The following is an 11,731-nucleotide window of genomic DNA, read 5'->3' on the forward strand; positions in this document are numbered from 1 at the left end:
GACTCGCTAAAACGAACACGAAATACTAAAGCATGCAATAACTGTGCAAAATAAAGTACCAAAAAGTGAAAAAGAAATATAATATTTACAAGGTCCAAAAGAAATAAACGCCAACATGGTAGAATATAACAGTGCAAGTAGGATGAAGTAGTATAAATATTTTACAGGGAGCAATATAAGCTAAAATGCACATGATATATATTTATATCAGGTTGTGTGACAGATTATTGCACAGGTAGTGAGTAACATTGAGATGAATTATGATGGCAAGGGAGTGGCACATAATTCAGCAGCAATAAACATATTAGTTGTCACAGATGTGGTTTGATGCAGTTATTGCCAATTGTTCAGTGTTATTTATCAAGAGTACAGTAATCTGACAGCTTGTGGGTAATAGCTGTCCTTTAGTCTTTTTGTACGTGATGGCAGACTCCTGTACTGTCTGCCTGAGGGTATTAGACGGAAGAGTCCTTGTGCTGGGTGGGTGTGGTCCTTAATGATGCTGCGTGCTTTACGCAGACATCAGCTGTGGTAGATGTCCTGGATGGTGTGGAGACAGCTACCAGTGATGTCCTCTGCTGTTTGCACCACCCTCTGTAGTGCTCTCTGGCTCTGCAGTTCCCATACCACCCTGTGATGCAGCCTGTCAGCAGACTCTCAATGTTGCACCTATAGGTGTGGTGGTCTTTTCAGGTCTCTCTTTTAAATGAGTCCTCGTGGCTCATTGAGACTAACCTGCTTAAATAAAGGTTGAATGAAAAAAGATACAGTAACATAAACTGTTGTGAAACAAAATTAAATGTAAACATTTGTTACTGTGTTGGCAGGTAGACAAGTTATAATTTATTGTCTCTTTAAGGCACTTAATTCAGCTTCCGGGTCACGCAGTCATGTGACTTTCAACAAAAGCTTCTTCTTTTTTTTATAAAAAGAAAAAAAAATCATTTAAACTATAAGAACAAGTTGCTAATATCTGACCTGCATCCATACACAATAACAAAGTCCAAAATTAAAAAGAAACCACGACCAAAGAGAGACTTATTCAGTGTTCAGATGTCATGGAAATGTATAAACAAAAACTCTGCCACAGTCAAGATTTTTAATTTGCCCACTTTTCAGGGGAATAATGGAGAGAATGTACATCAAATATGTGTTTAGTTTGCTTCAGCTTAAAGACTGTTTAGAATCACGCTGAAGATAGAAATTTACCGTATTAGCCACCATACATGTCATACCAACGTATAAGTCGTATCAGTCCAAAAATGTCTAATAAAGTTTAAAAAAAGAACATAAATATGTTGCTTCGCTGTATAAGTTACATCTATTATGCATCACTGCTGATGCGTCGCTCTGTTACGCGTCACCACTGATAACTCGGAAATGTGGGCCGGTGTTGTGCCAAAAATTGATTGGCTGCCAAATGGCAACTGCGGGAGTGCGCACGGGAGGACTTTAACAAGAATTTAACAAGATTAACACTTAAAAACAATTGTTTGTTTGCTTGAAACTATAGTAAAGGTGTGTCTCAGTTGAACTTTTCCTTACTAAATGCACTTTAATGATTAAATCAGCTGCATTTCACCTGGGCGTTGCGGCAAAATGCAGCTGATTTGACGTTTGCTCCAGGAGTTCTGGAGCAAGATAAAGGTGGCTTTGTATGGCAAGCCAAGTGTCTCATTAATAGCTGCTTTTACTTTTTAATGAGACACTTGGCTTGCCATATTAGTCTAGGGCCCTCTAGTGGCTCAAAATGGTAGTGTTCCATATTTTCCATGTCAAAATGAATGAAATCGTCAGATCTCAGCCAAAAATTGGTTTATAAATATGTAGGGAAAAAACATAAGTATGTCACTTCACTGTATAAGTCGCAGGGCATGCTAATTTATGCAAAAAAAAAAACTGTGACTTATACAGCAAAAAATACTTTGTACAGTAATTTGGCTTGAATTACTTTTTGAGGTCAATGAATTACTGATCTGTAAAAGTTTTACAAGATTTTAAATCTCTAAATATATACAACATGTTAACAATCAGAAGACAAACATCGAACAAATAAATCCACTAAATCAAACGAAAATATTCTTCAGACACTGTTTTATTTATTGTGGCATCAGTCAATATAAATTATGGGCAGTTCTATCATTCCTACTCCCTTTAAACATTATAGAAATATTACGGTTGTGCTCTGCAAAAAGCTAAAATAATTTGGTTTCAGTAGAATTACAAGAAATATTCTGGGTTCATATTAAGGCTCAAACCCCATTCTCCCTCGCTTTAGTCAAATTACACGTTGTGCCACAGGAAACGTGATCACAACAAACTCTTTTTAGAGTTTATGTGCACTCCCCTCTTGTCAGGGTTCAATGGACCAAACTATTGTTAGGTTGATGGGGGGGGAGGGGAAAAATTTATGAAAGGCATAAATACATTGTTTATACTTTGTAAATAATGATGGGAATGAATTATTTTCTTTATTTTCTTTAAAATTATATTTTTTTCAAACGATTTATTTTGGGGGCCAATATTTATTTTTCCAAAATTGTGGGGTCCAGACCCACCCGACCACCCTGGGATTTCCACCCAGTTGGGGACTAATATATATTTAACACTGTTTTAGTAATGTGAGCTTGATAGTTGCTATAAATTAAAAGAAAAATACTTAATCAAATGTAAAGATCCATCATTCTTACAGAAAACATCTCATATTCTTAGCAGAGATGTAATGAAAAAAAAAAGAATAAAGCCAACAGACTTGCTCTAGTTTTTATATCATGTCATTCCTGTCTTGTCTACCACGTATGAGGAACGACGGCAGTAGAACCCTGTTTGTATCCTGAGAAACCCAGACATTAACCTCATATAACCTGCACAAACATAAACATAAAACTAAACATAAAAAATAAAAAGTAATAATTTAGTTAACAACAAAGTCCATGCTCAATAATCCAGGTATACAATCCAGTATTTTTCAGTCAGGTCATCTGGACAGTTTCTTTTTTTTATAATAATTTAATTGAGTAATTTAGTTAGCATCCCTTTAAAGTACTCATCTGCTCACACAAGCTCATGTTCGTGCTGCTGTTGTTCGGCGTATTGTTTTGCGCTATTAGTGTTTAGCATATTTCTTAGTGTATATCTTAGATCCTTATTACTGTTTCTTTTTACACTATATTTTTGCTGTTGTTGGATGTGACTGGGACCCTGTGTACACAATTTAATTCCACCTTATGTACTACGTGTGATGCGAACGATAATAAAACCTATTTGAACTTGAACTTAAAGTCCACAGTAGTCGTTTCATGTTAAGGTATTTCTCTGTTGTTGTTTTTTTATACCAGGCTGTTGTCTCAGCTGGACGAAACAGAACGAGCTTTTGATGAGTTCTGGGTGAGACATCAGACCAAACTGCAGCAGTGTCTCCAGCTGCGACACTTTGAGCTTAACCACAGAGAGGTGAGCTGGAGCCGATCACCTCAAAGGAAACCTCATTCACTAGACTTTAGTCGACATGATCTGCAAACTTTACAACTGGTGCCTCTGGCTGCAGGTGAGAGCTCTGCTGGATCAGGTGTCTGAGAAACTTGGACTCTTCTCTGAGGTTGGGATTAGCCCTGCTCATGCAGATCACATCTTCTGTGAACTCACCGCCTTTGAAGAGCGAGTCTGTGTAAGTCACCCCTGACCCCTAAAGTTGACATGGCCTAAAACAGTGTTAATGGCTCAACACCATTATTTAGACTCTGTACTGTTTTTAATGGGAACACTGCATGTTAAATATGCTATGCTACCATATATTATTGGTCATATATGCTCATAATTTATCAAATGTGGTTTGCTTTTAAAGAGTTAAACATTTGCATCAAGCATCTTTAAAATACTGATGGAAACTTGAGTAAAAATTGATTAAATTCATCTTAGATGCTAGTTCAAAGGGAAATTATTAGTGAAAAGATGTTGGAAAACCTCCACTCTTTCCTGTTTTGACTGTTCAGGAGGCTTTGGACAGAGCTTCTACATTGTGTCATGAAGGCCAAGAGCTGATCCAAAGCTCGCACTATGCTGAGGACTCCATTCAGCCCAAATGCAGTGAGCTCAGAGAAATCAGTGAGAACGTGAGCAGCAGTCTGAAGACCAAGAAGGAGTACCTGCTCAAAGCCATGGAGCTGCACCACCGACTGGAAAAGGTTAGAAGACAACACATCAGTCATAGCTGCCTCTTACTGATTGCATTTTTATAATTTCATCCTCCTCTGCTCTTCTCTCCAGGCATCCAAATGGGTTGATGATGGTATTTATCTGTTAGCATCTCAGCCAGTGGATAAATGTCAGTCTCATGAGGGGGCGGAGCTGGCTTTGCAGGAGCTGGAGCATTACCTGGACAGTGCCGGCCAGAATCAGCTGACCGACCTGTGTGCCATCTGGGCAGATTATGAAGTGGTGCTGAACCAGCAGTTCAGGGTAAGGAAACCAGTATGATGTGGATCCAGACTCTGCTGGTTTCAGTAGTGACATTAAAATTAAACTTTTTCAGACACTTGTGTTGGAAAATGGATCATTTGCTAAATCTCTGGTGACCCCTGTTGATTAAATTGTTAAACACGAGAAATTGTGCAATTTATGGCTTATTATAAACTATCTTTAAGACAAAACAGTCACAATTTCTGTGTGCAAGATATCCGTCTTGAATACGTGATTTCCTCTGTGATCAGCGCCTCAGTTCAGGTATCAAGATACAGTTATGTGTAAATTTACTCCAAGCATTCGTTTGATTTAAAGACTGTGCTGACTTAAATAACCCCACAAACAGCTTTGGTTATTGATGACTTCTCTGTGATGGCTTTCTGTATGCCAGGACCAAGTGGAGAAGGTTTACCAGAAGCAGGCGTCCATGCAGGGGATGTTTGACAAGAGGATGGTCAGTCTCAAGAAGCTGGCGGCCAAACAGACGAGGCCGGTGCAGCCGGTCGCTCCGAGACCCGAAGCTTTTATCAAGTCGCCACTAAACTCACCCGGTGAGTCTTCACACAAACATACACACAATCCAGCCTTCAGAGTTTTATACTCTGTTTTTACTTTGCTTGGCTAATCAACCTTAGCAAATACAAAAATTACTATAACTCAGTTGGTTTTTACCAATAAAAGGCTCAAATTTGCTGTGTTAGTAGATGAGTCATTCCTAACACATTCTCTGAGTGTGTTTTGTGCAAAATCTGTTTAAAACTTTGGCAAGACATCATTCAAGCAATGCTACTTTTATGTTTCTTTGTTCTAGATAAACATTTATTCATATTATAACCTATATCTGCTATACTTATTGGCTACAACAGTAGCGAACTACACTATTACTCAGCATCATACATGCACAAGAAACAAATATGCAAATGCAGATTGGATCATAATACAAATAAGAAATTAGAAAATAATCTATGACACTGTAATCTGTTAGTTTTAAAAGTAGATATCCTGATGCATGCTCAATAATCCAGGTAGAAAAATCAAAAAAAGTTAAATCTGGTCCTCTGGACATTCAAAAAAACCCAAAACAAAGCAAAACAACAAAAAATGTAGAAACGTTTCGTCTCTCATCCGAGAGACTTCCTCAGTCTGAGGTGCTGTTTTCAGCTCAGTCTCTTAAATAGCACCGTCTCAGGGTGGATCAACCAGTTTTGCTGCTGACAACCAAAACCAGCTGATCACATGCTCAAGAAGGACCATCAGCCTAACAATGGATCATTAGCACACTGATGGCTGTTTACTGTTCACAGAGGGATGAGTGATACTAGCAATCACAGCATTGTAAGAGGGGGACAGTTGAACCCGGAGGCCTCCACCCCTGTTTAATGATGGACGGTTTCTTTTCACAAAGATGGCCTCCTTTACTCCTCTCTCAAACCATCGTTCCTCTCTGTCCATGATGTGAACATCTTCATCCCTGAAAGAGTGACCGCTGGCCTGGAGATGAGTGTAGACCTCAGAGTCCTGGCCTGATGATGTTGATCTTCTGTGCTGGTCCATCCTTTTGGCCAGTGGCTGTTTTGTTTCCCCGATGTAAGACTGATCACAGCCCTCCTGACACTGAACAGCATACACAACATTACTCTGTTTGTGCCGGGGGACTGGATCTTTGGGATGAACCAGTCTTTGCCGTAATGTATTTTGGGGTTTAAAAGCCACTGGGACGTTATGTTTAGAAAATAAACGTCTCAGTTTCTCTGATACTCCCTCAACATATGGAATGACCACTGGTCTGGGTCTGGGTTCCTCCTTTTCACCTGTTGGCTGACTGGAGTCCTGTTTGGGTTTCTTCTCTGCTTTTAGGAAGGCCCAGTTAGGATATCCACATTGCTCTAGAGCCTGTCTTGTGAGGGATTTCTCCTTCTGCCTGGCTCCTGAGCTAGTGGGGACGCTGTCTGCTCTGTGATACAGAGTCCTGATGACTCCTAACTTGTGCTCCAAAGGGTGATGGGAGTCAAACTGCAAATACTGGTCTGTGTGGGTGGGTTTGCGGTAAACCTCAGTTTGCAAATGTACTGCAAATGTCCAGAGGACCAGATTTAACTTTTTTTGATTTAAAAGTAGAGTTTCAAAAAGAGTAGGTTTTGTAAATGTACCCATTATGCAAGTTTTAATCTTTTCTAAAATGATTAATTTGCATAAAGAAATGTGTGCAAATCATATTGCTTGTGCAAATAGCTTTTTTTTATTTAAATAGCTTTAAAAGCACAACTATTTGTATCGTGTTTTTTCATTTTATACTGTATGTACCGTACTTTCTGCCGTACACATCATACCTCCGTATAAGTCACATCAGTCCAAAAATGTCTAATAAAATGGGGGGAAAAAAAAAACATAAATATGTCACTTCGCCATATTAGTCTCAACTATTATTCATCACCGCTGACCACCCAAACATGTGGGCCGGTGTTGTGCCAAAAATCGATTGGCTGAAAAATAGCGGCCACGGGAGCGTGCACGGGAGGACTTTAACAAAAATTTAACAAGATTAACATTTAAAAACAATTAGTTTGCTCGAAATTATAGCAAAAGTTTGTCTCAGTCTAACTTTTCTGTAATAAATACACTAATTGGTCAAATCAGCTGCATTTCAAAAATTGATTTGCGGCTGCTGGAGCGTGCAGAGGGAGGACTCGCTGTGCATTTCTTCCAAATTGAACAAGATAACCACCTAAAAACAATTATTTGTTTGCTCGACATTATAGTAAAGGTGTGTCTCTGTTGAAATTTTCCTTAATAAATGCGCTTTAATGGTCAAATCAGCTGCATTTCTCCTGGGCGGTGCAGCAAGATGCCGCTGATCTGATGTTTGCTCCAGGAGTTCAAGAGGGAGACGAAGGTGGCTTGGTATGGCAGGCCAAGTGTCTCATTAATAGACACTTTTACCTGTTAATGAGACACTTGGCCTGCCATATAAATCAAGGGCCCTCTAATGGCTGAAAATGGTAGTGTTCAATATTTTCCATGTCAGAATGAATGAAATCGTCAGATCTAAGTCAACAATTGGTTATAAATATAAATATGGGGGGAAAAAACGTATATTGGTCGCTTCGGTGTATAAGTCGTAGGACTTGCAAATGTATGCAAAAAGTTGCAACTTATAGAGTGAAAAATACTGTAGTAATTTTCAATGTCCGCTTTTATCATAGTGTTTATTGACAGAAAAAAGAGCAGTCCATTCAATGAGTACATTTTCTTTCACTTTTACTTTACATTCCCTTTTTTAAAATGTTATTTGGAAATTATAAAACCTAGTGGCTCTTTTGTTAGAAGAGTCTGTGATGTCCACCTCTCAAAGGGCTTCTGTTGTCTTCCTTATTAAGTGCCACTTATTTTAGGTGCTATTAAGGCAAGTCAAGCACACATATTTTGTGTCTTTGAAGCCACGTTGTCAGAATTAGGTCTGACATTGATCTGCTGGGGAAAAAACAACTTGTGAAGAAACGCCCTTGAACTGATTAAAAGATATGTTGAATAAATGCTTGAGTGTCGTGTCCTCCAATGCCTTACGTCCCCACATTGTCACAGACACTGGTTATTGCATTTTTTCTGGTAACAGCCTTAATGGTCTTTTTCTGGTCAATCTGATGTATGTAAATTCCAAGAAGTCATTCTCCTCATGTGTAATAACGTTGAAGTGGTTGTTTCTTCTCGCTCAGCGCGCAAAGCTCAGCAGGAGAAGTACGGCTTCTGCGACAGCTGTGACAAAGTATGTATCACGATGGTTTTCATGGCTGCACGTTTTTGTCTGTGGAATATCAAAGTGATCAGATTTATTTATCTTTCCTTGTGGAAATGTCAGAATGAAGACGGTAACAGCAGACATGCGTCTCTGTCAGAGGAGGAGGAGAACCTGGCTGTGCTCAGGCGGTGAGCGCAGCAGCTCTTTCATCTGTAATCACATTTCACAGCCGATGGGCTGGATGGAAACCATTAGCTCATTATATATAGCTCCATGCTCAGTCCTTCTTCTTGTTGTGTCTGCAGCCACGTCATGAATGAGCTGCTGGAAACTGAGAGAGCCTACGTGGAGGAGCTTCTCTGCGTACTACAGGTGTTTCTCTAATCCACCGATGGGTTCCTGCCTGGTGTCTGTTTTAACCTGTGTTAGAAATATGTTTTTATTTTGTTGTCATTACAGGGATACGCTTCCGAGATGGATAACCCTGCAATGTCTCACCTTATTCCTGCAAATTTGCAAAACAAAAAGGAGGTTCTGTTCGGCAACATGACAGAAATTTACCACTTTCATAAAAGGTAAAAGAGCCTGCCACCAAGTGACATTTGCAAAGTCCCATAAAATGCTTCTTTTTTCAACGAGCCCACCATCCTTTGTTTTTTCAGAACTTTTCTGAGGGAGTTGGAGCAGTACACAGACTGTCCAGAGTTAGTCGGACGGTGCTTTCTGGAGAGGGTGAGTGTACAGACAACAAAGAGCTGTTGTCTTTAAAAATATAGAAAATAAAACATTACATTTTGTGCACGGCTCAGATGACGGACCTGCAGATCTACGAGAAGTACTGTCACAACAAGCCTCGCTCTGAGAGCCTTTGGAGGCAGTGCTCAGACTGTGCCTTCTTCCAGGTCAATAATCCTCCAAATCAACACAACATTAATAAATCAGCTTAACGTTGGGTTTTGTCTGACGTAGTTTTACGTTTTTGATTCTTCAGGAGTGTCAGAAAAAGCTGGAACATAAGCTGGGTTTAGATTCATATCTGCTGAAGCCGGTTCAGAGGATTACCAAATATCAGCTGCTGCTAAAGGTACGAATGCATTCGTTGGACTCTTCAGAAGTAATTGTGTGTTTTTCTATACTTGATATGAGATTCCCATTTGGGTTTTCCTGACTACAGGAAATGCTGAAGTACAGTAAGGGCTGCGACGGGACTGGCGACCTGCAAGAGGCATTGGCGTCTATCTTGGGAATCCTCAAGGCTGTCAACGACTCCATGCACCTCATCGCTATCACAGGATATGAGGTGAGATTAAAACAGGTCTAAAGCTTCTTAACTCAAAAAAAAACAAAACATAAAAGTACCATATTTTTTGGACTATAGGTGCATTAAGCAAAACAAAACAGTCAGATAAGTCAAACTTTATTCAACTCATTCACAATAGCCACATAAAATTGATTTGAGGTCAGTAAGCACAACCAGAATGAATAAATAAGGAGCACCTGATTATAAGGCTCAATGTCAATTTTTGAGAAAATTAAAGGATCTTAAGTGCACCTTATAGTCCAAAAAGTACTGTAATGTGTTTATTTAACTTGGATTGTTTTGAGAAGAATGCAAACAGACAGGTAAGGGCTTTATATATATATATATATATATATATATATACATAGTAATGTTGTATTTTCTCTGTTTCCAGCAAGAAAGCACTTTGTCTAAGTATAAAGTAAAAATAGGGCTGTTTGATAAAAGTCATTGTTGCATCAGAAAGTGCAGCATCATGGTTATTTGTTCATCATGATGCAAACAGATCACTTCCATAAATGATAAAATATGAAACTATGTGAATATTTTTTTTCATTTGGAGACTGGAAACACTCGTAGAAAATGTAATATGTGTAAAAATTTAAATAAAGTATCAATAAAGCCTGCCACAGTGGGTGAAAATATAAATATGAATGCAGTTTAGGTGTAAACTTTCTACTGTAATTCAAGAAGTTTAATAAAATCTTTAACTATTTCAGATGTAATTTCCATAAATTCATACCATTCTCGTAAACTGAAAAATATTTGTACTAGTTTTACGTTTCCTGATGCATGCTCAATAATCCAGGTAGAAAAATCTAAAAAAGTTAAATCTGGTCCTCTGGACATTCAAAAAAACAAAACAAAGCAAATCAACAAAAAATGTAGAAACGTTTCGTCTCTCATCCGAGAGACTTCCTCAGTCTGAGGTGCTGTATTCAGCTCAGTCTCTTAAATAGCACCTTCTCAGAGTGGATCAACCAGTTTTGCTGCTGACAACCAAAACCAGCTGATCACATGCTCAAGAAGGACCATCAGCCTAACAATGGATCATTAGCACACTGATGGCTGTGTACTATTCACAGAGGGCTGAGTGATACTAGCAATCACAGCATTGTAAGAGGGGGACAGTTGAACCCGGAGGCCTCCACCCTTGTTTAATGATGGACAATTTCTTTTCACAAAGATGGCCTCCTTTACTCCTCTCTCAAACCATCGTTCCTCTCTATCCAGGATGTGAACATCTTCATCCCTGAAAGAGTGACCGCTGGCCTGGAGATGAGTGTAGACCACAGAGTCCTGGCCTGATGATGTTGATCTTCTGTGCTGGGCCATCCTTTTGGCCAGTGGCTGTTTAGTTTCCCCGATGTAAGACTGATCACCCTCCTGACACTGAACAGCATACACAACATTACTCTGTTTGTGCCGGGGGACTGGATCTTTGGGATGAACCAGTCTTTGACATAAAGAGTGCATTTCTGTTGATGATGCAGTAGAGGTGGTCAGTTCAAGATTAAAATCAGACACCACTCTGAGCAGCAGGACCACGATTTCCACAAAACAACTGTGTCAACTCTTGAAACTGTGCCTGCAGTCAACATGGGAAGCAATTATTATAGGCAGAAACATGGGTGTGCTATGGGGTCTCCAGTTTCTCCTATTGTTACCAACCTGTACATGGAGGAGGTAGAAAAGAGAGCCTTGACGTCCTTTTCAGGGACACCACCAAGTCATTGGTTCAGGTATGTTGATGACACCTGGGTTAAAATCAAATCTCAGGAAGTCCAACATTTTACTGACCACATCAACTTTGTGGATAAATACATCAAGTTCACACGAGAAGATGTAAAAAATGGCATAACTAAACAGCCACTGGCCAAAAGGACGGACCAGCACAGAAGATCAACATCATCAGGCCAGGACTCTGCGGTCTACCTCATCTCCAGGCCAGCGGTCACTCTTTCAGGGATGAAGATCCTGGACAGAGAGGAACGATGGTTTGAGAGAGGAGTAAAGGAGGCCATCTTTGTGAAAAGAAATCGTCCATCATTAAACAGGGGTGGAGGCCTCCGGGTTCAACTGTCCCCCTCTTACAATGCTGTGATTGCTAGTATCACTCAGCCCTCTGTGAACAGTAAACAGCCATCAGTGTGCTAATGATCCATTGTTAGGCTGATGGTCCTTCATGTGAACTGGGTAAGCTCCTCATGCAAGGGTCATTCAGCGTTTGGACA

At 39.7% G+C, this 11,731-nt stretch overlaps 1 protein-coding gene across 1 annotated transcript in view; it reads left to right on the plus strand.

Annotated features, from left to right (window-relative positions):
• mcf2lb (mcf.2 cell line derived transforming sequence-like b) overlaps positions 1-11,731 on the plus strand; it is a gene marked incomplete in the record, with an annotated part of 42,623 nt that overhangs the window by 24,810 nt on the left and 6,082 nt on the right. The window contains 13 exon segments of the mRNA XM_037686559.1: positions 3,339-3,453; positions 3,548-3,667; positions 3,993-4,184; positions 4,267-4,458; positions 4,853-5,012; positions 8,175-8,224; positions 8,318-8,385; positions 8,503-8,569; positions 8,657-8,772; positions 8,860-8,929; positions 9,007-9,099; positions 9,189-9,281; positions 9,372-9,497. Of these exon segments, the coding sequence (XP_037542487.1) occupies positions 3,339-3,453; positions 3,548-3,667; positions 3,993-4,184; positions 4,267-4,458; positions 4,853-5,012; positions 8,175-8,224; positions 8,318-8,385; positions 8,503-8,569; positions 8,657-8,772; positions 8,860-8,929; positions 9,007-9,099; positions 9,189-9,281; positions 9,372-9,497 (1,462 nt within the window).

Source organism: Nematolebias whitei, chromosome 13, assembly GCF_014905685.2.
Source record: "Nematolebias whitei isolate Nwh7 chromosome 13, NemWhi1, whole genome shotgun sequence".
In the NCBI taxonomy this organism is placed as follows: Eukaryota; Metazoa; Chordata; class Actinopteri; order Cyprinodontiformes; family Rivulidae; genus Nematolebias; species Nematolebias whitei.